The sequence below is a fragment of the Grammomys surdaster genome, unplaced genomic scaffold (genome assembly GCF_004785775.1).
Source record: "Grammomys surdaster isolate TR1022 unplaced genomic scaffold, NIH_TR_1.0 125946, whole genome shotgun sequence".
Taxonomy (NCBI): Eukaryota; Metazoa; Chordata; class Mammalia; order Rodentia; family Muridae; genus Grammomys; species Grammomys surdaster.
This window is the reverse complement of record NW_021620768.1, coordinates 3,917,350-3,944,881: the sequence shown is the minus strand read 5'-3', so window position 1 is coordinate 3,944,881 and position 27,532 is coordinate 3,917,350. Positions and strand designations below refer to the sequence as shown.

Below are 27,532 nucleotides of genomic sequence, written 5' to 3'. Positions count from 1 at the left end.
CTGACACTTTTAATTCCAACACTCTACACTACAGACTAAGAGACAGGAGGATCACAAATACAAGGCCAGTCTGGACTTAATAAAGCAAGGGCTGGAAAGATGGCTCAAAGATTAAGAGCACTGGTTGTTCTTCTAGAGGGCCTGGGTTCGATCCGACTTCTGTCTCCTCTGCACTATCTTCTCCCGCCGCTAGGGGCAGAATGCTTCCATCGAGAAATGGCAAGGAAAGAACTGCGCTCAGAACCCTACCCTCTCCTAGGTCTTCACTTCCTGACACTTTCAAAAGTGTTCGGTGTGAGGGATTTTCCACTCATGCCCATGTTGCTGCTGCTGGATGTGACGTGAAAGCCAGCCCTGTCTCTGTTTCCCTCCTTCCAGTTTCAATCCTGAGGGCTATGAGTGCTATGTCTGCAGCACACGGGCCATGCTTCCCCCCACCCCACAGTGTCTCACTATATGCCCCTGGCAGATCTGGAACTCACTATGTAGACCAGGCTGGCCTCAAACTCACAGAGATCTATCTGCTTCTGCCTCCTGAGCACTGAGACCAGCACACCAGCCATTCTTAAAAATCATTCTTTTGAACTTATTTCTGGCATCTCCTTCCTTGATGTCTTTTGGAATCTGTGAGACAATGATCCTCTGCAGAAGTTACCTTGATTTTATTAGTTTGTTTTGTTTTTATTTGGTTTGTTGGTTTTGGTTTTGTTGCTTTCATATTTCTTCTGTTTCGGTTGAAATTTGCATTTCTGTTGAGGTAGAAAGCCTTACATTGATGTGATAGCCTTCATACTAAGTAGCTTTCTCTTGAGCATGTGTCTTAGGGTATTAGTATATTCTGCTGTATTGATTTATTAGAACTGGCCACAGTAATATACTCCCCCTTATCCTGTAGCTTCTTTGGTTGAGAGTCATGTGTTTGGGCACAAGGCATGTTGTACAGAGAGAGAAGCCCACTGGGTTTCAGAGCAGATCATGCTTTATCAGATAGAGAAGTTCCCAGAGTCTCTAAAGAGTGGGTACACTGGCGATTCAGGCAGATGTAGTGTAAATGGCAGAGTGTGTGGGTTATGTCCTCCACAAATGCTCCCACCGCGTGAGTCATAACCCCTGTCAGATAATGGGAGCTTTGACAGGAACTGGAGCAACTCCCTGTCACTTCAAAGTGACTGCTGCCGTTGTCATTTTCTTTGATGTTGGCTTGTTTGTTCGTGCCATGTGTGTATGATGCTGTTTACGTGTATGTGGCTCATGCATGTGACTATCCAGGTGTACATACGTATGCACTAGCATTCAGGGGCCAAAGCAAAATGTCTTCCTCTCCCTCTGCCTCATTGCCTTGAGACAGGATTGCTCACTGAACCAGAAGTTCCCCATTTCAACAAGCCTGGCTTGCCAGTGAACTCTTAGGATCTGCTTGTATCCACACCCCATCACTGGGATTCCAGCCACATCTGGCCTCTTCCATGGGTGCTGGAGATTAAACTCAGTCCTCATTCCTGCAGGGTAGGTGCTGTTACCCACTGGACTATCTCCCCAGTGATTCTGTCACCGGCTTCTGTGAAATCAAAACAGGAACAACGTAACTTGCAAGTTAATGGGGGACCAAAATGGGAAAAATAGACCTTGCAAGTTAAGGGTTCTGTTTGCAGTTAAGACAGTCAAGAATAAGTTCCTATTTGTCCTATGTGAAGCCCTTGCGAGATAATATTTCTATTTGTAATAAAGAATTAGTTCCTACTTGTCCTGTTCAGATGTAGTGTAGGTTTCTGTTTGTAGTTAAAGAATCAATTCCTGTTTGCTCTGTGTTAAATTCTTGCAAGTTAGTTTCAATTTGTAATTAAGAATAAGTTCCTGTTTCTGAGATCTGATCTAAACTACAAAACTTGTTTTTCTACCTGCACTAAACTTGTGACCCCATTTACATGTTATATATCCTTACCCTTGCTCCCTCCCTATTATCGTATCTTTCTAACTGTGTATAGCAACCAACTCTCCCCGGCATGCATATATACATATATATGCACATAGTGGCAGATGAGTGTGGATTCTATCCACCAACGTTTGTGTTCTCATACACCTCAGAACTCCGTCACCTTTACTCCTGTCCTTGGACTTTGTAGCAGTCACCATTGGTACAACCACCCACAATTCCTCTTTCCCTTCTTCCTGATAAAATCTACCTTCCATGACAAAGGCTGAGAACACAAAAGGCTTGGTTCTAAGCCACATTTGCCACCTAGAAGTCTTCTAGATAGGATCCAGCTCTGGTTAATGATACAAAGAAGTCTTTTGGGAAGCTTAGGGGTGGAGTTTTGCTTTGAGAAGAAAAAAATATTAAAAGAACAGGTTCCTGCCTCCCTTTTTATTCTGGGTGTTGTCATAAAAGGAAGCATGTTATTGCTTCTTGAGGGGAAAGATATTTGCAAAGAAATTGGTGTCAGTCAAGTGGTGGTGGCACTTCCCTTTAACCCCAGCATTCAAGAGGTAAAGGCAAACAGATCTCTGAGTTCGAGGCCAGTCTGATCTGCAGAGCAAGTTCTAGGACTATACAGAGAAACCCTGTCTCAAAAGAAAGAAAGGAAGGAAGGCGAAAGAAAAAAGGAAAAAAAGAAAGTGAAAATGGAAAGAGAGAGAGAGAGAAGAAAAGGAAGGAAGGAAGGAGGAGAAGGAGGAGGAAGGAGGGAGAGAGGGAGGGGGGGTGGGAGGGATGGACAGAAAAAAGTGCAGAACACACTAGCTGCTCCTTGCCTGCTGACATGGCTTCCAGCTTCCCATGACAGCAAGTGGCTATGACCTGGTCCTTCTGAGGGCCGACGGATTTTATTTCCCCAGTATCTATGTGTCACCCAACAACCCACCCTTCGCCTCTGCTATGCCTTCTGGGCTCTCTAAACAACATCAAGAACCAGTGCTCAGGCCACAGCAGATACAGACACTAAGGAAACTTGAAGATTCTCAGTGAGACTGGGATCCATCTTGGAGAAGCCAGCCACCCCAAAGCAGCTTGGAGAAGAAAAGTTCTGAGAGGCCTTCAGGGAAGAGACCAAGTCCTCAGCTAACCCTGGCAAGATTACAACACTTTGGCCTCCCTTTCCCCTAAGGCCTCCTCTCCCAGGCTGTCCTCCAGCACTCAATTCACTCAGCACCTGCTGGGCACCAGGCTGCCCTGAGCCTGGAGAAGGGAAAATACACAAGACATAAGATGCTCACCCTCTCTGAGTATACTCTGAGAATAAGGGTTTTTTATGTTTTTATTAGTATATGTAACTATATATGTATTTATTATATAAGGATGATGTATAGGGTGCTATATTTGTGTGCATGTGTTGTGTTCATCTAGTGCACACGTACTGTATCTGGGGCCAGAGGACAGCTTCAGGTGTGACAGTTCTCGGGCATGGTCCACTTTGGGCTTTTGGGGTTGTTCTGTTTTGCTCTGTTTTTTGTTTTTATCTTCTTAGACTGAGGAATCTGGGCCTTGCTGCTTAGGCTAGGCTAGGTAGCCATCAAGCCCTGGGGATTTGCCTGCTTCCACCTCCCTGGCACTCCCAGCTTCCAACATGGATGCCAAGACCCAGTGAGACTCAAGCTCAGGCCTTTGGGCTCCCACTGTGAGTACTTACTGTGAGTCATCTCTTCAGTCCCAAGATGACATTTTTAATTTTCCTTTGTCTTGCTTTCTTCTCTTTTGAATTGTAAAAGTGACCCATCCTCATTACAGAAAAGGAAATGTGACAGCCATTATGCTGCAAATAATTTTTACTTCACTTTGTTAGTGAGTTTTCCTTTTATATTTCCATCAAACTGATGCTTGCATATGCTTTTTTTAAGTTAAATAATTCAGATGTTTTATACTACAAAAGCTTCTCCCTGGGGCAGTCATTTTAGTGACTCCTCTTCCCCTTGCTCTGCAAATGTCATCATCTTAATAAGGCGACTTACACTTCTGTTTATTTAACTAAGTTATGAGGGCGTTACCACCAGCTCCCTGCATGTAAGAGGTAGACAACTCTCCCTGTCTCCCTCCTAAGTCTTAGCAACTATAGTGTTACTCTTGGAGGGGGGAGGGAAGGTTTCAATTTTCTTTTTTATTGGATATTTTATTTATTTACATTTCAAATGTTATCCCCTTTCCTGACCCCCCAAACCTCCTATCCCATTCTCCCTCCCCCATGCTTCTATGAGGGTGTTCCCCCACCCACCCATCCACTCTCACCTCCCTGCCCTCAAATTCCCCTACTATAGTGTTATTCTTTTAGCTCTTCTCTTGACAACATTTTTGACTACTTCAAAGACATATTTTTATTTTGTGTGTATGGGTGCTTTGCCTATATGTATGTATATCTGTACACCGTGTGCATGTGGTGCCTCTGAAGGCCAGAAGAGGGCATAGACTCACTTGGGACCAGAGTTACAGATAGTTGTGAAGCATCCTATAGATGCTGGGAACCAAACTCAGGTCCTCTGTAAGAGGAGACAGTGCTCTTAACAGCCGAGCCATCTCTCCAGGCCCACCTTTGTGGCTCTCAATCATAACCCCAAGCCTCTTGTGTGTTCCAGACTGTCCTCTGCACTCCTGACTCTAAGATGAAGTGCATCCCCATCCTCCCTGGCATCCCACACACCTTTATCTGCTGCCCACCTGCTCTGTCAGACCTTGGCTTTTACATCTTCAGGCAATCGATGCACACTCTTCTGGACCCGTGGCTACAGCTCCAGGCTTTGTTTTAGGTTTATCATATACAACTGAAAACCAAACACCACGTTTCTGTGATTGTAGAACTACACGTGGCAGCCCGAGTCATCACTCTTGCTATATAGCCAGAAACTGCACAGATGGCTCTTCATTCTTTGTCTAGTGACCTAGGATCTCAACCTTGGACCTTCCTTGGTTTAAGCAAAGTAAACACTTTTTTTTTTCATTTTGCTATAAACTGAATGTCTATACCACCTCTACCCCAAATTCCATATGTCAAAGCTCAGTCCAGAATATTAAGCTGTTCAGGTACAGACACTATGACTGGATTAGTGAAGAAACCTCAGAGTTCTTTTATCTTTTATCCATCTATCTTCAGACATGGAAGAACACATCTAAAAAGACCTCTTCCAGACAAGAGAGCACGGCAGCTGTGTTTACCTGAACAACACCTGCATATGACTGGACTCATCAACATTTCATTATAGATGGAGGAGGGACCCAATGACACCCAGTCCCTCCCTGAGGGTCTACTGTTGGTCAACAGCTGTTAGGGTAGAGGTAGTGTGTTAACTTCTTCTTCCTCTTTCACACTAAGAATAGTCTTCATATTGTGATTTTTATAACCTTAGGTTTCATTTTCTTTAGTGGTGTAGCCACTGACAAGTTCTCTGTGCTCCACCAAATAAGGTCCCACTCGCTCTCTGGAAAGAAACTCTAGTTAAACTCAATGGGTCACACAAAGAAGAACAGGTGAAAGTGGGAGGTGGACTTACTGTGAATAAAGGGTCCAGTGGGAGATGGAAGGGCGAGAGAGGGGACTGGGGAAACACCACCAAAACCCATTACATAAATGTATCGAACTGTCAAAAAAATAAGGAAATCATCTGTGAACCAAGAAGCAGGTCCTCTCCAACACTGAAGCTGCTGGCCCTTTGAACTTGTCCCTCTCAGCTTTTGGCTGAGGAGGACACCAAGTCTAAGGCATTTTGTTGTCTCAACAAACGAAAACCATTAAGACACTAAATGTCGTTTGTCTAAAAACATATTTTCACTGTGCTTTCTTCCTGGATCATGACTTTCAAAGTTTCTGTTTTATCTGGTTTTCAATTGTTTTGTGGAGTTTCTCTTGCTAAGCAAAGAAGCCTATGGAGTCTATATTACTACATGACAAAAAGGTACAAATATTAATTTTCAATGCAAAAGTGTACATGTCACTATATAACCCAACTTCATATCCTGTGCAGTCATGTCCCCCAAAATAATTTTGTGAACACGTATCCCCATCCCAGCTGCTCCTACTTCTCTAAGGATGCAATGTTCTGGCTCCTGAACATTCCCTTCCTTTTCTATGATCAGTGTTTATTCTGCATGTTAATCTCTTCTTTCTCTGTCACATTAGGAATATTCTTCACATTGTGATGATTTTGTACCCTTAGGAACAAAAGACCAGGTTAATTTACAGCTCTGATTGCCTGACTCAGGTCACATATCCACCTCTTTCAATAGTCACTGTGGCCAGGGTGACTTCATCCACAAGAGCTAAATTAAAGGCTTGGAGAAAAGGTCACCCTCTGATGCTTTGTTTGTGAAAAGTTGCTGTTTGTAAAATAGCCAGAGGACTCCATGTCCTCAGAACATTTCAGCTAGGAGATGTTCACTGACCGATTCCCTTTTCCACGTCCTCAAACTTGCTTCCTGAAACTCCAACAGGGTTCCAAACCTGTCCCAAATTAGTCAGGTCACCTCACTCTAACCAGAGGTCAGCTACAAGTACTGACTTGTCTGTCACCCAAGTGTGTGAAACCACGTTGCAGTCATGAGCCACCGTAGGCTGCCTCCTGCATTTCAGAGCTTCGAGAGACTGCACATAAGAGGCTTGTCCAGGGCTCATGGCACGAAGGGACAAGGTTCTTGGATCATCCATGTCTGTAGTTACACATATCCACACTGTGAGAAATAGGTATTAAATTTAAAGTATCACCAGAAGGCTATGGAAACGAGAAAGACAGCTGCTCGAGAAACAAGGGGCAAAGCCTCGGAAAGGGTAGTGGCTGGACAGACGAAAGTGAACACAAGGATAATAGCAAGAACCAACTGGCCTCACAGCTGGCCTCTGGGCACTGGGAACTTACTGGGTCGTTCTGCAATTACCACACACTCTATCCAGGGGACTCAGAGATGAGTCCCTTCGCCACTCCCTTGCTAGCCTCCCTTCCTCCTACGAGCCTCATTTCTCACCCAGGAAGGTTCCTGGAGGAAACAACACCAAGACCTCCCAAAGGCAATCCCATCCATTCACTCATTCTTCAGACCCCAAAGCCACAAGAAGTTAAATGTTTTCACTGCTTCAATGACAGTGGCCCCAAAGTAGAAGGTAAAGGGGTGCATTTCTAAGCATTCTGGAGAGGCTCCTGGTCCTCTATGGGGAATTTTCTAGGTCAGAGGCTAACTCTAACAATAACCCTATCCTCACCTCAAGAAAAGACACCCTAGGATTACTCAGAGAGAGAGAGAGCTGGGATGTTTTGGGGTGCCATTTGTTCCCACCTCACCCCCATAGAAGAGGAAAGCAGATACTATCCCCCTAGACCAACTGGGAAGCTCACTAAGAGAACCTCTCAATTGACTGAAGCTGGTTCGAGTAATGGAAAATATAGGAAATGGCTCCTGACCCAGAGTAAAACATTCTGAAGGTGAGAGGCTGCCTGTCCCAAAGTCAATGAGGAAAGATGGCTGCAGGGAAGTCAACTGTGCTGCCACCTGATGTCCAGGCAATTACTGAGGTCTCATGATCAGATAAGGGTCCCTAAAATATAGGGTCTGCCTCTGGAACAACTTAACCCCAACAGAGTCCGAGTGCAGATGTTGACTGGCTCCTGGTAGAGACTGTCATAAGTGATCAGGTGAAAGAGACGACCCACAGGAGTCAACATGCCTTGAGAGGGATGGTCAGAAAGCCTGCGACTCCTGTGTCTCTATCCCCCCTAATCAGAAGACTAGGCAGACACACAGTGATGATGACAGATGACTAAAAGAGTAAAAAGGCTCCCCGTGTGCCCCTTGCCCATTGCAGGGTAGGCCTGGCTGGAGCAGCAGAAGCCTTTGAGTGGAACCTGAATGGAGACCTTCAGGTGTTTTCCACTACCTGTAGGTCATGACCTCAGAGACACTAAAAAGGCTATGGGCCTGACATGATTTCATCCAGGGTAAGGAATGGTGCTGAGAATGTGTTGTTTGAAGAGAACTGGTTTTGTCTGCATTTGCACTTCAGAAAGTCAGTGGTTATGACTCATAGGCACCTGCTGTGCCTGACTCAATGTTGGGCTTGTGGAACACAGCAATGAATGCAGCCTTCAGGACTGAGCCCTCCAGGTATCCCTGAGATGAGGACTTAAAGGCACCCCCGCCAGTGCCTGAAGTCTCAGAGACACACACCTACATGACCTAGTCTCACATACTTCAGCTTTCTGGTTCGTACTCCAAGATGTTCATAACTTAAAAGACTTTAAAGCACCTTTCACAGGCTCCTCCCTGCGCCCTTTACCCTACATCCCTCCTCAGTGTGAATAAAGATTTACTGAGCATTCAGGCCTTTGGCTGAATGAAGAGGAGGGTAACTCCTCCCTATGAGAAGTGTCTGAGTTCAGATTCAAGTGAGGGATATGGAGGAAGGGGGAAGTGGAGGAGGGACAGGCATGCAAACCAGTATCATCCTCTTGAAACAAGGACTGTTGCAGAGGAATGTATCAGGATAGTGGGGGAGACAGTGGAAAGCCCAGGACCTAAGAGGTCACTGAGTAGGCAATACACAGCTGGGTATGGAAGGCTGGGAAGGCTGAAGCGTGACAGGAAAGTTGCAGGCCTGAATCATGGAGGTTGGAAGGATGTAGGATCAGAAGAGGGCAGTCCCTACTGTTGAGTGAGCCAGGCTCTTTTGCCAGCAGCAGCATGGTCTGAGATGGGTTCTACAGTCTGAAGCTAGTAGATACGTTGGCTCCAAGTTAGTGCTGTGGTCACTTTCTCCTAAAATACTCGTTAGCAAACAAAATTTGTAATGTGCCATTTTCTACCTGCAAGATACATGTTCTTCCATTAATAAGCTACCAACATCCACTTTGTAAAATATTATCACAAGCTTTAGTAGGTCCCAATGTATTTTGCTTGTTTTGAACAGTGAATCTCTCAGAGGACTGTGATGTCTCGACCTGAATCATCAGGTAAATGTCACCTTGTCCATGCATGCTGTTGTGACCCACATTTCTCCAAGATAACTAAAAGGAATGCTTTTGGTTTTTTATTGAGGGGTATTTGTTTGGGATTAGAGGGTTGTTTGGGGGTGTTTGGTTTGGTTTGGTTTGTGTGTATGTCCAGGAATTTTTCTGTCCAGCTGTAAACTTTGGCCTAGAGAAAAAAACAAGTTGCAGAAAATGAAACAGAAGAGGCAGAGACATAACTGTAGAAGGTTTGATGTGCAAACTCAAGGACCTGGCCCGTGGCTGAAGCCCATGGAGAGTTTGAAGTGAAGGATCAGCTTGGTTTGAAAAAAACAAAAGCACTGTCAACAGCAACATAAAAGATACATGGGCATATGAAATCTTAGCTAGGCTCCTCCCTCTGGTGGCCGATGCTCTGGTGTGGCCCATTGACTTAGCCCTGAAGAGGAACAAATGGGTCTAGCTTCTGCTCAAACCAGCTGTCGTCCAAACATCTGGCCAATGTGCTCTCCCAGCAATAGCAACCTAACCACCTCAAACCGATTTCCCTGCAGGACCATAGTGAGTGGAGATGAAATGACCAGAAGGCGGTGATAAAGGATGGGTTATGAGACAGCTCAGGCTAGAAGAGGAAGACACCCAGTCTCCTCGCCTTGTGCAGATGGGCTCCATCATCCCTGCCCTCAGGCTCTGAGCTCAGACGGAAGCACAATAGAAAGGGGGCATTTTTTTTATTCCAACATTTGGAATAGAGTATGAACTGGAGTCCCCAGAAAAGAAGCTACACCCTTGTTACAGATCCACAAAACAGACTGACCGTTTAGACCTTCGTGGTTAAAGCACTGGAGCATGGCAGATTCAGAGCCAAACTATCTTGGGCTATCTTTAGATCCCTTAATAATCACTCATTTGTTCGTCTGTCTCTGACTTAATTTCCTTATGACTGCCACATAAGCCCTTCTGAAGTACAGTGACAAACCAACAGTTCCTACCAAACAAAAATTAAGCACACTATCAACTGGAATCTGGAAGCCACAAGAGATTTGCTGCAACTCACCTGATGTCCCCACTGACCTCATAGCAAATTTTCTGTCCCTCTGATTTTACAAACTTTCCACCCCATCTTCCACAATGACCCCTAAGTCCCACCCTCTCCCCCACAATGATCCCTAAGTCCACCCTCTCCCCTAAAATGATCTATAAGCTTTAGGTGTAAGAGTTGTGTTGTGTGTGTGTCTGTTAAGACTGGGATTTTTTTTTTCTTAGTAGGGTTTCTCACTGGCCTGGAGCTTGGTAAATAGGCTAAGATGACTGGTCAGGGCATCCCAGGGACCCCTGGGACTTACCACCTCCCCAGTTCTGGGGTCATAAGCACTCCCCACTACACTCAGCTTTTTTTAAGTGAGTTTTAGGGACCTCACAGGAGCTATCTCCTCAGCTCCATCTTGGGGTAGATTTTACTTACCAAATTGGTAAACCAACAAATGGTCACGTTTCAGTTAGATGTCAGTGTTCCTGAACTAACACTGTGGCTCTGCACTGCTGAAAGGCTTGTCAAAACGAAATGACATACCAGGGCTCAGCATAAGCGAGATCTGAAGACTGCCTCCTGCTCTGGAAAATCACTGCCACAGTGAAGCTGCCTTTGCTGACACATTTTTCATAAGCAATCCGTGATTCGGGGAAGTGGAACGAGAAACAGTCTCCAAGGTCCAGAGGGAAGGGGCATTAGCAAACACTGCACACCACAGTTTCTGTTTCTGACAGTAAGTTAATGCTAACTATGCTTTCTAGGAAGAATTGATGAGGAAACACTGCTGTCTTCAGGGTGGGGAGGGAGGTATGCAGTGAGAGGGACAGGTTCCTAGGGTAAACTCTGAGCATCTCTCTCCAGAGACCAAGAGAAAGTACAAAGGACTTCTTGTGTGGTTGCGGATTTGGGAGATCATGGATTATTTTTTGCCTTTTATGTGATATTTTATAGTATGTTTATAATTTTTCCCAAAACATACTAAGTAGGTTGTTCCATTCATTTAATAGGTTCTGAAAACTTCTACATAAAATATGAGTATCCATCCATATTTTTGCTACTGTGTGAAATATAAAAGTACAAATATTGACCTTTTGCCCCATGAAACAATCGCTAAGAATGAGGCCTCCCAGGCTCAACCAGTTTTTCCATTGTTTTATATTTAAACTTCAGTTGACACTAGGGTTCTGTAGTGGAGGATAAGGGGAACTAGGGGTTGTCAGGAAAAAAGGATAAAAGGACATCAACATGAGGGTAGGGGTGGGGAGACTTGGAACTTGCAGAGCTGAAGGAATTGTTAAAGAGACACCAGCCACCTCTGAGAGGGTTGGGATACAGGGCAAGAGAAGCCATGCCCCAGCCCCCGGAGGAAGGGTACAACTTGCCTCTTCCTGCTGACCCTTCAGTCTTCAACTCTTTGGTCTCTGTTCTGGCCAGTGAGAGCCCGGCCCACACAGCCAGACGCATATACCAGCAGGACAGCTTTCCTGAGACCCCTCAAGACAACTGTACAGAAAAGGGCACACTCAGACTCCAGGTGGGGTAGTGGAGAGGACTCCCTACTGCTGTATGTAGAATATAAGTTAAGGATGTGGTGGGGCAGTTTATGCCACAGGTCAAGGCAAAAATGTGAAATGCCCAATGGTGACATCACCACGTGATGGTGACGTAAGTGCCTCAGAACACAATATGAAAACCTATCATGGTTAGGTGGTAGAACCTGGAACTTTTGGGGTTTTATTTTTTTTCATCTGTAATATTGTCTTTTCCAATTTCCTATGAAGTTTACTGCCTCTGCCCTCCTTTCTCAGGAAGAGCAGACCTGATTGTCCGCCACAGTCCATGTCCACTGTCCATGATTGTTCCCACCTTAGCCACCAGTCCCTCATCCCTACAGATGACCTGCCTGCATCACACGTCATCCATCCATGACGGCCTCCTCCTCAGACAGGCCACGCGGCTTCTTCCTGGATGCCCACATGCACACGCAAACCCTCCTGGAAGCTTCTCAACAGCCTCCCACAGCCTGCTCTCTCTACACGCTCCTCAGAAGCAGGACCTCCCTATAATGTGCTCACCCCACACACACACCCACCCATCCACCTTGCTCCACCCCAGCTGGCTTCACTCTCTTGATGATTATTGTTCTTATTGTTTGCAGCAAAAACAACAGCTAGTGACAGACTGAGTGGTCAGCTCCCTCCCCGTGGGCCCTGTGACAGACTTCTTTGAATTGTTTCTGAATGGCATTCTTCTGGGGACAACTTCTATTTGTGTTTGCTCCCCTGCTACTCCATCCGTCAGCTTTCTGGTGTTGGTGTTGTGTTAACACGGTTTCAATACCAGCGTCCCTTATGAGGAAGTGACTTTCCTCACCCTGGCCCTCGTTCACTTCAGTCACTCTTCACACTTTTACTCACTACCCCTGGTGTCAGGCCCAGTCTCAGTCACTTCCTCCTGATGCTCGCTCACCAGACCCATAGTGGTTCCTCTAACAACTACTGTGGCAACAGCAGCATGCGGCTTTCTCCTCCATACGGGTGATGGCTGCTTGGCTCCCAACTGCCCGTGCCCCCGAGCTGTGATGGATCTAACTGTGGAATGATATCACTATTATCATTCAATCTACTCTGACTACTACCTAATAAGTATTTATATACTAATTAACAACATTTTTAATGTGCTAACAATAGTTATCATTTACTATGTCGTAATGCTAAGGATTGTAAATGCATTATTTCCTTTCATTCTCAAAACGTCTCTAACAGGAAGCTGCGTGTATCTCAATGTAAAGAGGACCAAACTGAGGCTTCAGGATTTTTTTCCACCTAAGGCAAAGTGAGGGCTTGATAATGGCTTGGTTAAATCTGGGGTTGTTTTACTTTGTGGGCTTAGTTTGGGAGAGCTTTCTTTTGTTTTCATGTGGTGTGGTAGATTTGCTTTAGTTTGGTTGATTCAGGGTCTCACAGTAGCCCTGTCTTGCCTGGAACTCATGATGTAGACCATCCTGGACTAGAACTCCTGGCTCTCCTACCTTGCCCCTTGAGTGCTGGATTTCAGGCATGGGCACTACACCAGACTCACAATGAGGTTTGCACTGGATTCTGCCTATTCCAAAACCTAGGCTCCCCCTTTACAACAGCCCTTCTGAAGCAGTTCGTGGAGTCTACCGTCTGTCTCCAACCAGGTCTTGTCCCACCTTCCTCCAAGAATGAAATAGGCAGATAGGGAAGAACACAAACTGGGGGTACTTTATTGTAATGGTTTAAAAGTTGAAACAGGTGTCCATGCTAGGTCTGAGAAGTATTAGAACTCTGGGAACTGGTACACCTCAAAGGCTGGAGGCCTTCGGGTGTCAATAAAGAGCAGAGCCTTGCAGAGCAAGCCTGCAGATCAGCAGTGGGAATGACAGAAGCAGCAAATCTTCTGTCTCCAGCTGGTCAAAAGAAGGCTGGAGCAGAAGGTCTCTGAAACAATCGGTCTCCAAAGCTGGCGTCACGGGTCTCTCAAGTGGCAGATCTCAAAGTTTGGAGCTGCCAGGCTCAGAAGCCAAGTCTCAGGAAGTACAAACAGCTGCAGAAGAAAACCCACTTCAGGAGCCCACCAGGTGAGGGGAGCCTTGAAGGGTGAGACAAGCAAAGTTGCACCACCTGCAGCTGCTCAGGTCCCAGAATCCAGCAAGCTTCCTGCCTAAGGCAGAAACCTTAGACCCATGGACCTTTTTCTCTGTGCCCCTGGTGATTCTGGAAGGCATTCTTCCTTCTCCACTGAGCAAGCCAGCCAAAAGCAGGAACATCTGGAGCCCAGCTGCAGGCCAGAGCCAGGGATCAGGCTTTGAAGTCTTCCTTCTGTTCTTCCCTGGTGGGCTCCTACAGCAGCCCTGGCTCTGCAGCTCTGGAAGTGAGGATTCATAGAGGTGCCAGGCCAGCTGGACCTGACTTGCTGACTGTGGGTGTGAAAAAGGTAGCACCAGTCAGGGAAAATTTGTCAAACCTGGGAAGAGTGGGCACTCAACATGAGCAGCCAAGAGCTGCCAAAAGTTCACAATGAGGTCCACAGGTCTTTTGTCTCTGCAGGGGCAGGGAAACTGTATGAAGGTTCTGTTTCTGGTTGCTATGGTGATCTTGGCAGCTAGCCTACTGCTTCCCAGCTGCTGGGTTCACTAGGGGATTTCACTCAGCAGGTGCTTTTTGTTTCTTGAGGCTTTTTGTTTCATTTTGCAGCTACCATGACTGTACTAACACAGGGCCCTTGGCCCTCCCAGCTTCAGAAAGTTCTGAGTGTGGGGTCAGGGGAACCTACATAACACTTCTGCTAAGCTCCCACTGTGCTAGGGGAGTCTAACACAAGTACCTGAATCAATGATCAGGATGACAAGATTAGAGGTCAACCTAGGCTACATGGTGAATTTCAGGCTAGCCAGGGATATATAATGACACCCTGCCTCAAAAAGCACCACCAAATCCACAAACCCCCAAAATGTCAATTCAGGGGTCTAAATTTTTAAATCTTTAAAAATGTGTTTTGCCTATACATATATTCATGAGCTACTATTGCAGGTTCTGAGAACCAAACCTGGGTCCTCTGCAAGAGCAGCCAGTGCTCTTAACTGACAAGCCACCTCTTCAGGTTCAATTTAGAGGCATTTAATAAACTTGGCATTTTATAACCATTTCCATGATTTGAAATCAGCTCAGTTTAATCCCTTTAGGAACCTGATGCCCATTGACAGTCCTTCCTCTGACCTCTGACAACCACCAACACACTTTTTGTCTCTGCATTTGTCCACTCTGGAACTGCAGATCCAGGAAAACCACTCAGTCACCTTTAATGACTGGCTGCTTTGCTTGCTTTCAGTTCCTGTCTGCAGCACACATCAGTACTCAGTTCTTTTTAGGACTAGCACTCCATCAGGTGTGTACCACACTATGTCGATATGTACAGCAGCTGATGATGCTACATTTAAAAAATTACAACTCATGCTGTTCTCAACATGAGTGTTCACACAGATTTTGTAATGAAACACCTTTTAATTCATTCATTCATGGATATACCATGGAAGACATGGATAGTCTTCTTGTACACAGAAAGCAAATTACGTGGCTTTCCACACCATTCACCTTCTTTGTGCAGTAGTGTGCTGACTGGCTTTGTGTCAACTTGACACAAGCTAGAGTCATCAGAGGAAGGCGCCTCAGTTGAGGACATGCTTCCATGAGATCCAGCTGTAAGGCATTTTCTCAATTGGTAATCAATGGGCGGGGGGGGGGGGAGCAGTCCATTGCAGGTGGTGCCATGCCTGGGCTGTGGTCCTTGGTTCTATAAGCAAGCCATGGGGAGCACATACACACAGACACACACACACACCATGCACACACACACACACAAAATAAATATATGAGAGAAAGAAATTATAATGACGGATAGGTGACAATGAGTCTATCTTAGCTTGTTAATTCTTTTCCTAGAGGAGAAAGTGCATGGAGCAGGCGAGAGTCATAATGAACCTTCCTCTAGAGCAGTGGTTCTCAGCTTTCCTAACGCTGCAACCCCTCATTCATTCAACACAATTCCTCATGCTGTGCTGACCCCCAACCATAGAGTTATTTCATCACTACTTCATAACTGTAATTTTGTACTGTTGTGAATCACAGTGTAAATATTTGATGTTCAGGATATCTGATATGCAACCCCAAAGGAGTCAAAAGTTTCTTTACAAAGGTCAAGAGCCTCGGCTGTAGATAATTCATGAGGAAATCAGTAATAGCCTTTATGCAAGAAAGAAGAATGGGAATCAGTATGCTGATCTTCCTCCACGTTGGGTCTAGACAATGCATCATGGGGAAATTCCTTGAGCTTCATTCTAGCATACCAAGAGGCTACTGCTGGGATATCTTTTGTAAGGAGTGAGGCAGAGTGACCCAAGGGAGAATGTGAGCATTTGGAGCTGTAGGTTTGAAGAGGGAGGAGAGGTGCAACTAAGAGGAAGCATCATGTAAGACCCTCCCCACCTGAAAGTCCTAAATGAGCCTGAAGGCAGGAGAAGCTCCTACTGATGGATGGTACTTGTTTTCCTCTGGAAAACAAGATGGAAGCAGGAGCCCACAGTCTCCCCACCGCTCCACCTTCTGGACACAGAAATGAGTTGAGCTCCTGGAAGTCTGAAAAGGCACTGCCATGGTGTGGGCACTAGGGAAACTCCTTGGCATATCTCTGCCATGCCCAGTGGCTCCCAGGTTCCTCCTTGCTCCCAGTTCGTCTACCACACCTTCAAGAAGAGCTCCACAGCAAGCTTCTTCCCCACGCCCTCTCCCAACTCACCTCCTCAAGTTTTGTCCCCTCCCCCATCTCTGCCTATGATGGATGAAACTGCCTGGCTTTGAAACAGAGATTTTAGATATATATCAGACCGGCCTTGAGCTCACTATATAATCTACAATGGCCTCACACTTGTAGGAGTCCTGCTGCCTCCACCTTTTGAGTGCTAGGGCTACAGGAATGTTCTATCACACTAGACTCAAGATACTTTTTTAAGGTAAGTCTACATTATTTTGAGAAATGCCACAATTCATCTACCATCTGCTAATTCTTTTTCCTGCTTCATTTTTTTCACCAAAAGTAATTAATATTTCCACTGAAGTACTTATATATTTACATCTTTAAAAAATAATGCTTTTATTTCAATGATGTGGATCCCAGGAGTGAAGATACTGGATGCCAGGCACATGTATATTTAATTTATATTACTTTCCAAAACAGTAATAACAGTTCACACTTCCATTAGCAGTCAATGAGGACAGCCTTTCCTGGCATCTCTGACATCTTATAAAAAGCTTGAGCGACTCAAAGGGGCTAATGGAATTTGAAAGTCCCATTTCCAGGCTGAGGGTGAGGAATAGCTAGGGAGGACTTTTGAAAGATCAGGAAGGCCTGGATAGGTAAAGATATCTGAATCCTGAGAAAGGCAAACTGAGGCAAGTCTGACAGCTGCTGGTGAGATACTACTCAACCTGGGTGGACTGGGAAGGTGGGGGTCAGGCAGGGAAGAAGGCAGACACACACTCAAAGGTAAAGAGAAGCTTTGCTGGGCATAGGCCAAAAGGGTGGGGTCTTGGCTGGAGACTAGGATGATGGGGCTTGACTCCTGGGAGGACAGAAGACTAGCAGTGATGGTGGCATTCCTGATGAGTACTCCAGTATCCTCTGACCTTGGGCTTTTTCTATGGACCTAGTACAGGTTGTGCACAGGGACAGTCTTAATGGGACCAAATAAATAAATATTTTAAACCACAGAATTTGTAGTTTAGAGGTCAGGGAGCTATAGCTCAGTGGTAGAAGAATTGCCTATCAACCAACACACAGAGGGAAAATGTAGAACCTAGTGAGATGTCTTCTAGTCAGTGAAGATATATCCCTTTAGGGGATATTGAGAGCACAACCCCTTTCTCTTCTCTCCTACAACTAGGCCATGAGGTAAATTGTTTCACACATGTTCCCATTACAGTGCACTGCCTACAGGGTCAACCTACCATGGACTCAAGTCTTCAACACTGTGAACCAAGATAAACTTTTTGTTACAGTAACAGAAAACTAATACAAGTACATACTTACAGGTTAGATATGATCCCATGTCATTCAAAAATATTGAAAATACTCTTTAAAATGAAGAGATAAGATGGTCATAATGGTACATAACTTTAATTCCAGAATTCGAGAGTCAGAGACAGACAGAACTCTGAATTTGACCAGGGGCTAGCCTGGTCTACAGAACTAGTTCCAGGAGATCCAGGTCTACATAAAAAAAACCCTGTCTCAAACAAACGAAAGATAAATCGTGTTCATGGGTTTCAAGGATCAACATTCTCTACAAGCTGCTCTACAAAACCAAAGCAATGCCAATCAAATTCCAAAAAGTTTTATTGTGAAATTTATTGTGGAACATCTCACACTCAAGTATTTTTTTTTTTTAGGCAGTACTGCAACTTTATTTGACATTCAGCAGGTTAGTTCTCATCCACATTGACCGTCTGTAGATTTTTGAATGTGGTAACAGGCACGTAAGTTACCAACGTGTAGAGCTTGTTTGGTGAATCCTCATCTTCATTACGTTTTCTGAACAAATGTACTCGGATGCGATACGGAACATTCCTTATTCCCTTGGCCCAGACGGCTTTATTGAGCCTGGTGTCAATGCGCACATCTGGAGTCCCCATTTCCTTCATGGCAAACTTTCGAATTTCTTTGAGTGCCCGAGGAGCACGCTTCTTGAAGCCCACTCCATGGATGCGCTTGTGAATGTTGATGGTGTATTCTCGGGTCACCACCTCGTTGATGGCAGAACGGCCCTTCTTCTTCTCGCCACCCATCTTTGCGGGAGCCATTCTGCCGGACCCAAGTTGGAAAGGAAGGGCGCAAGGAATTGTGGGATGGAAAGTAGCCTTACAACTCTCAAGTATATTTTTTTTTTAATATTTATTTACTTGAGAGAGAGTATTTGTTCAGGTTTTATTTTATTTTGTTTTGAGACAGGATCTTCTTAAGTAACCTTGGCTAACCAGGAACTCATAGAGATCTGCCCACCTTTAGCTCCAGAGTGCTAGGATTAAAGGTCTGTGGCACCATGCCTGATTTATTCGTTTTTATATTATGTATATTGGTGGTTTGCTTTGCATGTATGTAAGTGTTCCACGTGCATGTCATGCCCATGGAGGAGGCATTTTCTTAATCGATAATTGATGTGGAAGGGCCCAGCCCACAGGGTTGGATGCTGCCATCCCTGGGCTGGTGGTCTGGGTTCCATAAGGAAACAGGCTGATTAAGCCATGGGAAGCAAGCCAGCAAACACCACTCCTCCATGGCCTCTGCATCAGCTCCTCCCTCCAACTTCCTGCCCTGTTACTCAAACTCATCCTGCCCTGACTCTCTTCAATGATGGACTATGATGTGGAAGTATAAGCCAAATGAACCTTTTCCTCCACAATTTTGTCACGGTGTTTCATCATAGAAACAGTAACCCTAACTAGGACTGTAAACTAATGAGATGTCCAGTGGCCCAAAATAAGGTGGAATTGGTCATCAGAAAGCCTTGGATGTTCATGATTAACACTTTCATCCTCACATGGCAACCTCCAGAGCTGAAGGCAAACTTGATCAGTGGCTAGGGATGTAATCAATCACATTTCCTAATGAAGCTTCCACAGATAACCTAAAAGGATCAGGCACTGTGATCCAACACTCAGAAGTGAGAAAGAAGAGGATCAGGAATTCATAACATGCTTCAGCCACAAAGCAAGGTCAAGGCCTTCTGTGACTACATGACAGACTGTACAAATAAAATGAATATGAGGGCTCAGCTAGCCTTTAGAATATATAAAGTTTCCTTGAGTGTAAAGTGCCCAGAGAAGGCAGGAGAGTCCTTTACTCCTCACATGCCTGGTCTTGGGCATCTTGTTCATCTGGCTGTTGATCTGCTTCCTTCATTAGCTCCCTAATGAACCAGCACACAAAGGTTGTCTGGCTGGTTCTTTGAGCCACTCTGGAAGAATTAATCAAACTCTATACCTGTTACAGTGTTTCTCTCTTTTAAAGATTTAAGATTATTTTTAAATTAGATGTATATATGTGTACTGGAGAATATAAAATGTGCAATTGCGTGCACGTGGCTGCAGTGTCCAGAAGAGGGCACCAGTTAGATCCCTCGGATCTGGAGTTCAGGCCATTCTGAGCTGCCCCATGTGGGTACTGGGGACCCAGTTTCAGTCCTCTGCTGAGCTAACTCTCCAACCTCGTTTCTCTTTTTTAATTATATTACATTTATTCATTTCTGTGTGCACATGCATGTGTGCACACATATATGGGCACACATGCCACAGCATGTATATGGAAGTCAGAGACAACTTACAGGAATCAATTCTCCCCTGCCACCATGTGGGTCCTAGGGATTATTTCAGGTCAGCAGGCTTAACACCAAATGTTTTTACTGACTCATCTCATCTCAGAAAAATGTTAGGGCTTGTTTTTTGTTTATTTGGTTAGTTGGTCTTTTGGGGTTTTTGTTTTGTTTTGTTTTGTTATTTTTGGTTTTGTTTGTTTGTATTTTGTTTTTGTTTTTTTGCAACAAGGTTTCTCTGTGTAGCCCTGGCTGTCCTGGAACTCACTCTATAAACCAGGCTGGCCTCAGAATCAGGGATCCACCTGCCTCTGCCTCCCAAGTACTAGGATTAAAGACATGTACCTCCATATTTGTTTTTTAGACTGGTTGTTTTGTGTTGCAATTTTTAAATTTTAGGTATAGTCTATAATCTGTTTGGATATTCTTGAAATTTAATTAAAACATTTAAGAAAAAGGGATAAAGAAGAAATAGTGACATTAAATCCTGAAGCAGCAGAGGAAAGCATTGATGAGCTGGCCTGGGGTCAGAAGAGTTCATTTCCTCCAAGAATGTCTACTGTCCCACCTTGGTGGACATCCTGCAACTCTAGCCTTTAGTAACCCACACTACACAGAATTCTTCTGGAGATGAGGTCACAGTAGGTGTAGTAGCACCTTGTACAAATTCAAGTGCTGTAGGACACAGACGCTGTGGGAAGTGGTGCTGGCATTCTTGACAGTTTCAGATGACAGTTTCCATGGCAGAGGACAGATAATACATCCCAAATCAGTCCCGCTCCAACCCCCAAGCTGGGAGACCACCCAGTTTATAGAAACAGTTGCCACTGTTCCAGCCTCTCACAAGTAAGGGTAACTTAGGCAGGGCAAGGAAAGAATAGAGCCTGACAACAGTAAGTCAGGGAGTAGGGCCACTCCCTCTGCCCAACCTTTGGGTGTAGTCCTGGGCCATCTGCAGGGAAGGAATCTGCTGCAAGTCCCCAGCTCCAGCCCTCTCCTGGGAACCTAGACGATGCTCAAAAGCCAACTTGAAATCTTTTGGACTAATGAAAGAAGTCAGTGTACACCTGACCACACCCAATTCCACCCTTTGCCTTATGCCCTCACAAAATTTCCAGTGTAAATGGCCCTTTCGCTTCTCAATTTTAAACTATATCCCCAACGCAGCCAAAAGTTTTGCTACTCATTTTTATTTCACTTTGTTTTGTTCTTTTTTTTTAAAGCTTCCCCCCACCACTACTACACACACCCCTACCCACACACACACACACACTTTACTTTTTCATTAAGACTGTGTCTTAGTATGCAGCCCTGACTGGCCTCCTGAGGGACAGAGCATCTCCTTCCACCACCAGGCCCTGCACCCGGAAAAAACTCCCCCTTGCCCTCCAAGAACCTAGTTGATTGTCTTGGTTTTCTAACCGCAGAAAGAGGAGGGCGGGGTGGGACTGGATTCCACTTGTCTTTACAATAACTTTCCCTTCCTTGACTTGCGTATAATAGATGTACCTCGGATGAAGTGGGGTTGACTGCTGAGAACTGAACGATGACTCGACCATTACATTCCCTGAATAGCTAATTCTATAACAGCCTAGACCTCTTAGTCTTTGGCTCCCAACCCCGGTGCTGGTGCCGTTGCTCCTTCCACAAGGCTCAGAAAATCAAATGACTTTCTTCCTATGCCCCGCCACAATCCTTCCCCCCAACCCCCACCCCCGCTCCTTCTCGCCACGCCCACCACCCCCACCCCCACCCCAGCTTCCCTACCGGTAACCTGCTCTCTGTCCACAAGAGGGCGATCATTCCACACCCCAAAGTATCAACAACTGGGTGTGGGCGGCACATAGAAGTACTTTTCCAGAGCCACTGAATAGATCCTATGCTGAACAGCAAGGGTTTGGGGGTGGCCCGGGGACCCTCTGGCTGTCAAACAACGTGGTAAGACTAGAACACTGCTGGAGAAGAAAAGTTTTTAAGAAGTACAGCTATTGCTGTTTACTAGCCCCCAACCAGAGCAAGGGAAGACCACTTAATGTCGTAAAGGTGACTGGAGAAGGGGTGGGTGATAAGAAAATAGAATGGCTATGGTCTCCACATGAAGTCCAGATCTTTTCCCCTCGGGTCTTGGCAAGGATGCTGCCCAACTTGAGTTAGGCTCCCCAGACACATCACACACAGCTCTCCCCACACCTATGACTTGACTGCTAATGTACACCGTAGGCAGTAACTCAGTTGGCCATCTACTCTGATAGAGATTGAGGGCTCCACTGGGTTCCAAGGGAGTAGCCCCATGAGTCATTCTGCAGGGACAGGCTGGGTCAATATTGACAGAAAGGCCTGAAGCCACATTTGGCATGTTTAAGGACCCCCCAACCCTGCCCTGTTTATGAGCACCTCGTGAGTCACATGCTCATGGAGCTGCCAGTTCCTTGGCTTACCACCAAACAAAAAGGACCCCATACATGATACTAGGCACAGTCTCCTAAAGTCTCCTCCACCTCCAACTGGAACACAGGCAGCTACAGAAACCTCAATCATCCTGTGTCCCTGCTCAGATGTGCCTCTCCCCACCCCTCCCTCATATAGCACACAAACACACCGTGAAAAGTTGGATTGCCCAACGTCGGGGCCCATCTAGTACTCCCCGACACACCACACCCAGACCAAAGTGTGTCTTCCAGGAGACTGCTGGGACCACTGCCGCCCTGCTTCCAGGGACCGCTTTCTCCTGGAGATCACTTGATTGAGCCTTTGTTTAAAGTGGCTTTGCCTAGAGGGGGCGCCTCCTCTAATACCCAGAAAGCTTCCTGGTGAGCTCAGAGATTCAGCAGCAAGCCCGGAAGCAACTGAAAATCAGTGGGACACCAGGGCACAAGAGGAGGCGTAATAAAAATGGAAGATTTATTGTATAATTACCCACCACTGGATTTGACTGAGATAGGCCCCCAGAAGGCATCTCTACCTTCCCATTTTATTTCAGAGCTTCATTGTAGATCAAAGCCAAGGCCCCCAGGAAGGCGACATACTCCTGGAAGTTTACTTCCTGATCCTTGTTACGGTCCAGATCATCCATCAGCCTTGCAATTTCAGCATCCTGCAGCTTCTAATACATTAAAAAGAGAAGTCCACACTCAATGGTGGCCAGCACCCTAGATTCCTTTCCCCTTCCCTGGAAGCCCTCTCTCATACAACTAGCTCTGTTCATTGTGACCAAAGATGGGCGTTCAGCTTGAGTTTACCTTGATTTACTCTCCTCAGCCCCTGCTCCTCCCTCAGGGGATAGGACAGGATGGAAGCATACAGACATCCCTCCACAGGAAGTAAGATCAGGAACTGTGATTAAATGTCACTCAGATAAGTGGTGGGCGGGGGAACCCGGACAGGGGCTACTCACAGAGCCAATGGTGAGCTCCTTCTGGATCAGCTCCTTCAGCTCCTTCTTGCTCAGGGTGTGCTTGTCACCTTCCTTGCCAGAGTACTTGTGGAAGATGGCCACGAGAAGGCCAATGGCCTGATCCAGAGGGCATGCCATGACTGATCACTGGGCTAGAAGAAGCTGTTTGACAGAGGGGCTATTCAGCAGTGCTGATAGCAGAGTTCTCTCACCATCCCCTGAGCCGGGTAACTACCTGCCTGAAGCAGCCAGCCTCAAGCCAACACAGGTGGCAGCCAAGGCAACTGAGGTGAGGGATATAAGGATAGAAGGGGCTTTGGGGTCTGTGAACACTGTCCTCCAGGGCTTCCAAGAGAACTGGGGAATATGACCGAGCAAGGAAAAGAATGGAGGCTGCCCCTGGGCAACTCCTGACAGGGCCACACACTGGGACGACGATGACACACCCAGGGCAAACCCTCCTGCACCCCAAAAGAGAAGACTCAGGTTGCCGCCCCATAGGGATGCCTTAGCCTCAGGGATTTGCCTGGTACGGCCCAGCTAATCATGGCTCTCCCTGCCTCCCTGAGCTCCAAAAACTTGGATCCCAATGCATTCCACCCACGGAGCCTGAAGAGCTGACTGGGGCAGGAAGTGGCTTAACCCCTAGCCCAGGAGCAGACAGACCCTAGAAGCATCCCCGCAGCGAGAGCTCACCGCACGGTCGACAGCGAAGCACCAAACGAGTGGTCGAGGGGATGGACTGTGTCGCAGTCTGGCTGGCCTTATAGTGGCCAGCATCCGTGTGGCCCGCCCAGGGAGGGAGTGCTGGCACGCCCCAACCCCACCCAGCGCCTGAGGCAAGGCAAACACACCTCCCAGTCCCCTCGACTTTCCACGCCCCTGTTGCCTGGACTGTCCAGGATTTGGAGCGAGATGAGGGAGCCTGGTGGACCCTGACGGGCCCAGAGGAGACCAGTGCAAGCCGGAGACATCGAGTTTTCTCTAATTCCGTGTTTAGTTTGCCTTCCTGGCACGTGACTCGTAACTCTGGCTTGTGTGCTGAACCTTCTGCCAGCCTGAGAGCGGTGTCCTTAAAGTTAGCGTCAGTGTGAGGGGGCTGGGAACCACACTGATGCTGTTGCCCTCTAGTGGCAAGGTCAACTCCAAGTGAGGGAGGGGAAGCAGTTCGTCTACCAGATCCTCTAAGATAACGGTTCTTAACCTTTCTAACGTTGTGACCCTTTAATACAGTTCTTCATGTTGTGGTGATCCCCCAACCATAAAATTATTTTCATTGCTACTTCATAACTATAATTCTGCTACTGTTATGAATCATAGTGTAAATATCTGTATTTTCAGATGGTCTTAGGCAATTCCTGTGAAAAGGGTCTCAACCCACAGGTTGAGAACCACTGGTCTAAATCTTGATGATATAGCTAAATAGGTTGATCCCAAGAGGTAGAATTTAGAGCTAACCTATATAAGACCCTTGCCTCAAAAAGGGGGCGGCGGCAGAGGAACACAGTCTTCCCGGCCAACCATAAATTTCTAACATCACTCGCCTCCTCCCACTCACTGCCTGGAATTTCATCCTTAGAGCAGCTTATCATTGATGTGCACACAGTGGAGCCAAGCCCAGCGAGCATTCTTAGTTACTCATCTCAAGTGAAAAGTTTTGAACATTTTCTCCTGAAAAAAAAAAGTCTTAAGAAGAGGAAGTTGGTGGGGTGTGGGGAGGGATTAGCATCCTGAAGTCACTCTTCAGTGAGTAATGGGAAGGGTGCTCCTGGAAGGGTGGAGGGGAGAAGGGCTAGGACTCCCTTCTTTACTAGGGCTCCTGGGGTGGTCTCCCTCCGGCTGATCCCAAGTCAGACCTGCCGGACCGTCACTGCAGCAGCAGCACAGCCCATCCCTCTGACCTCCTGGCTCTCACAGTGCTTTTCTCTGTTGTTTTTGCTGCATCTTTGCTGTCTGGGCGGCTTTGTTATTTTATAGGAGTTCAGAACAAATCCAGAACACATCCAGCTGTCCAGGATAAAGGACAGCCAGTGGCATGGGGTGACAGCCCAGCTCCTGTACCTGCAGACCACCCGTGAGTGGCCTAAGGCTGAGTGGTACAAAATGTCTGTTTTCCCCTGCCTCAGCCAAGCGAGACAAACCACCTTAAAACCAGCATATGCAATGGATAAGGCTTTATTTCTCTGCTGGAAGAATCCATCTGGGAGAAAGAGAAGGGCAGGGGGCATAGGAGACCGCAGAGACCGCAGAGGTCAGGACAAGGAGCTGCTGGTGAGGGTGGAGAGGATCCTGGTCACTTGTTGTCCTCTAGGAAGAAGTCATTGTAGGCCATGCACAGCGTGGTCAGGAACACAGAGTACTCCTTGAAGTCAATCTCCTGGTCGCTGTTTTTGTCCAGGCTCTTCATCAAGTTATCAATGCTGCTCTCCTGCATCTTCTGCAAGAGCCCAGGGGGGGAAGACTGCTCAGCAGCTCAGCCCCAACCCACACCTTTACCACAGGACCCGGCTCCAAATGAGGTCAATGACCTGCGTGCTGATTCCAAATGAATTACAGTAGGAAGGCTAGTCTAGCCTTCACTGCTGGGACATCTTCCTACCCAAAGAAATAATAATCTATAATTCATACCAATACCTACTGAAAACAGCTTGAGGCCTGGCCATCGTCCTGAGTTAAGTCCTAGACTTAGCCTACCTGCATTGTAAGGCCAAGCTGGGAAAGGATCCAGACATCACTACTCTCTGTAAAATCAGTATACTAGAGCTGAGAAACCAGCATACCCCCTGCCCCAAGACCCGGCCTGGCACCAGATGTCTTCCCAGTTTGGTTCCTGCATCCTGGCTCTACTAGGAAGTTAAAGACAGAGCCTTAGGGTAAAACAAGAAAATGCAAATATGCACACCCTACTTTCCCTCCATTGCAATCAGTTCTAGGTCTCCCTTGGATTCAGGATGTTAATACTCATGGTGGTAGAAACTGCTTCTCTGTAACATGATCCTGGTCCCCACACTGAGCTCCTCCCCTGGGGCTCTGTCCCCCAGTAATTAGCACCAGATGAATCAGAGGTCCTCCCCTCTATCTTCATCAGCTCCAGGATAGCAAAAGCAGTTTCTGGGGTTGACAATGTATGTGCCAGGCCACGTGTAGTGGCACTCAGGAAGCAAAGGCAAGTGGATCTCTGTGAGCTGGAGGCTGGCCTGGTAAGGAACTACAGAGTGAGTTCCAGGGCAGCTAAGTCTACATAGAGAAAGCCTGCCTCAAAAAGAAAAGAGAAGAAAATGTATATGCTACGGTAAACGTCGTGTGCCTTGGAGAGAGAGGCCTAGGAAGAGTGGCAACGAATTTGCCACTGACCATAGACGTACTCCAAAAACCTTCTCTCTGGGGACACTAGGATTTAGGACTTCATTATAAAAATAACTAAGAGGTTGGTGCAGAGGTCTAGAATTCCAGCTCAATCCCAATGGACAAGGTCTCTGATGTTTCCAAGGCTCAGTTATTCCATCATTTAGAGCCTCACATCAGCCCCTCACCACTCCTGTCATGCCATCCGATCAGAATCAAAGCTCTCTCCTTCTCACCCCATGTTCACAAATCAGCCTATTAGTCTATTTGTCAGCATCACTTAGGACCTTGGCTCTGTCAGGCACGGGGGAGAACCAAAAAGGATTCCTACCCTCCGGTCATACACAGCCAAACCTGGCATCCTACATCCCTCAAACCCTCAAGATCCCTAACATAGGCTATCATCAAAGTATCCTTTATCTAATTCCTTAGCCTCCCATGGGCAGTAGTCCACCCCAGACTCACCTCTTTTCCAGCACAGAGGTCTAGGGACTTGGTAGCCAGGGATGCCCAACTCTTCCCCTGTCTCTGGCCCTTTAGCAATCCTGACACTTCCTTAAACTTATTACCCTAAGAGTAGATGGGTATCTTCCAGAAGGAGTGGGATATGGAAGAATGTCCACATACCTCTGCAAGGCTCAGCTCTGTCTTGATCAACTCCTTCAGTTCTTTCCTACTCAGGGTCAACTTGCTACCCTCTCTCCCTGAATATTTATGGAAAGTGGTGACCATGGTGGTCAGCGCCTTCTCAAGAGGAGTCTCCATGACGATGTGTACTCTGGAGTAGGAGAGAGGACAATCACAGCGCTGGAGAAGCTAAGCTTGCTCCTCAACAGTCATGTATACCCGAAGACCCTCCTGCAAACCACCATTGACAGGAGTCTACAGTGAGACCAACAAGAAATACTCTGTGTGTGTGTGTGTGTGTGTGTGTGTGTGTGTGTGTGTGTGTGTGTGT

At 46.5% G+C, this 27,532-nt stretch overlaps 2 protein-coding genes and 1 pseudogene across 3 annotated transcripts; all 3 read right to left on the bottom strand.

Annotated features, from left to right (window-relative positions):
- Positions 1 to 17,923: 17,923 nt before the first annotated feature.
- On the bottom strand, positions 17,924 to 18,342 carry LOC114609079 (annotated as a pseudogene).
- Positions 18,343 to 22,713: 4,371 nt separating this feature from the next.
- On the bottom strand, positions 22,714 to 24,257 carry S100a6 (S100 calcium binding protein A6). Of its 2 annotated transcripts, none has more exons than XM_028753320.1 (3): positions 23,926 to 24,257; positions 23,230 to 23,391; positions 22,714 to 22,938 (listed from the first exon to the last, which is right to left on the bottom strand). In XM_028753320.1, exons 2-3 carry the CDS (start codon positions 23,365 to 23,367, stop codon positions 22,807 to 22,809), a joined length of 270 nt encoding a protein of 89 aa, XP_028609153.1. In that variant the 5' UTR covers positions 23,368 to 23,391; positions 23,926 to 24,257; the 3' UTR covers positions 22,714 to 22,806. The 2 variants fall into 2 exon arrangements, with proteins under 2 accessions (XP_028609153.1, XP_028609154.1); XM_028753321.1 differs by having other exon boundaries at positions 23,896 to 24,204.
- Positions 24,258 to 25,388: 1,131 nt separating this feature from the next.
- On the bottom strand, positions 25,389 to 27,365 carry S100a5 (S100 calcium binding protein A5). Its single transcript, XM_028753368.1, has 2 exons — positions 27,202 to 27,365; positions 25,389 to 25,666 (listed from the first exon to the last, which is right to left on the bottom strand). Exons 1-2 carry the CDS (start codon positions 27,337 to 27,339, stop codon positions 25,523 to 25,525), a joined length of 282 nt encoding a protein of 93 aa, XP_028609201.1. The 5' UTR covers positions 27,340 to 27,365; the 3' UTR covers positions 25,389 to 25,522.
- Positions 27,366 to 27,532: the final 167 nt, after the last annotated feature.

What these genes read in the sequence shown, in the direction of transcription:
- S100a6 (XM_028753320.1), bottom strand. Translation starts at nt 23,367, where the DNA reads ATGGCATGCCCTCTGGATCAGGCCATTGGCCTTCTCGTGGCCATCTTC. An exon ending in AGGAGCTCACCATTGGCTCT is followed by an intron (nt 22,939 to 23,229) that starts GTGAGTAGCCCC and finishes TTAATGTATTAG; the next exon opens with AAGCTGCAGGATGCTGAAAT.
- S100a5 (XM_028753368.1), bottom strand. Translation starts at nt 27,339, where the DNA reads ATGGAGACTCCTCTTGAGAAGGCGCTGACCACCATGGTCACCACTTTC. An exon ending in CAGAGCTGAGCCTTGCAGAG is followed by an intron (nt 25,667 to 27,201) that starts GTATGTGGACAT and finishes GGGCTCTTGCAG; the next exon opens with AAGATGCAGGAGAGCAGCAT.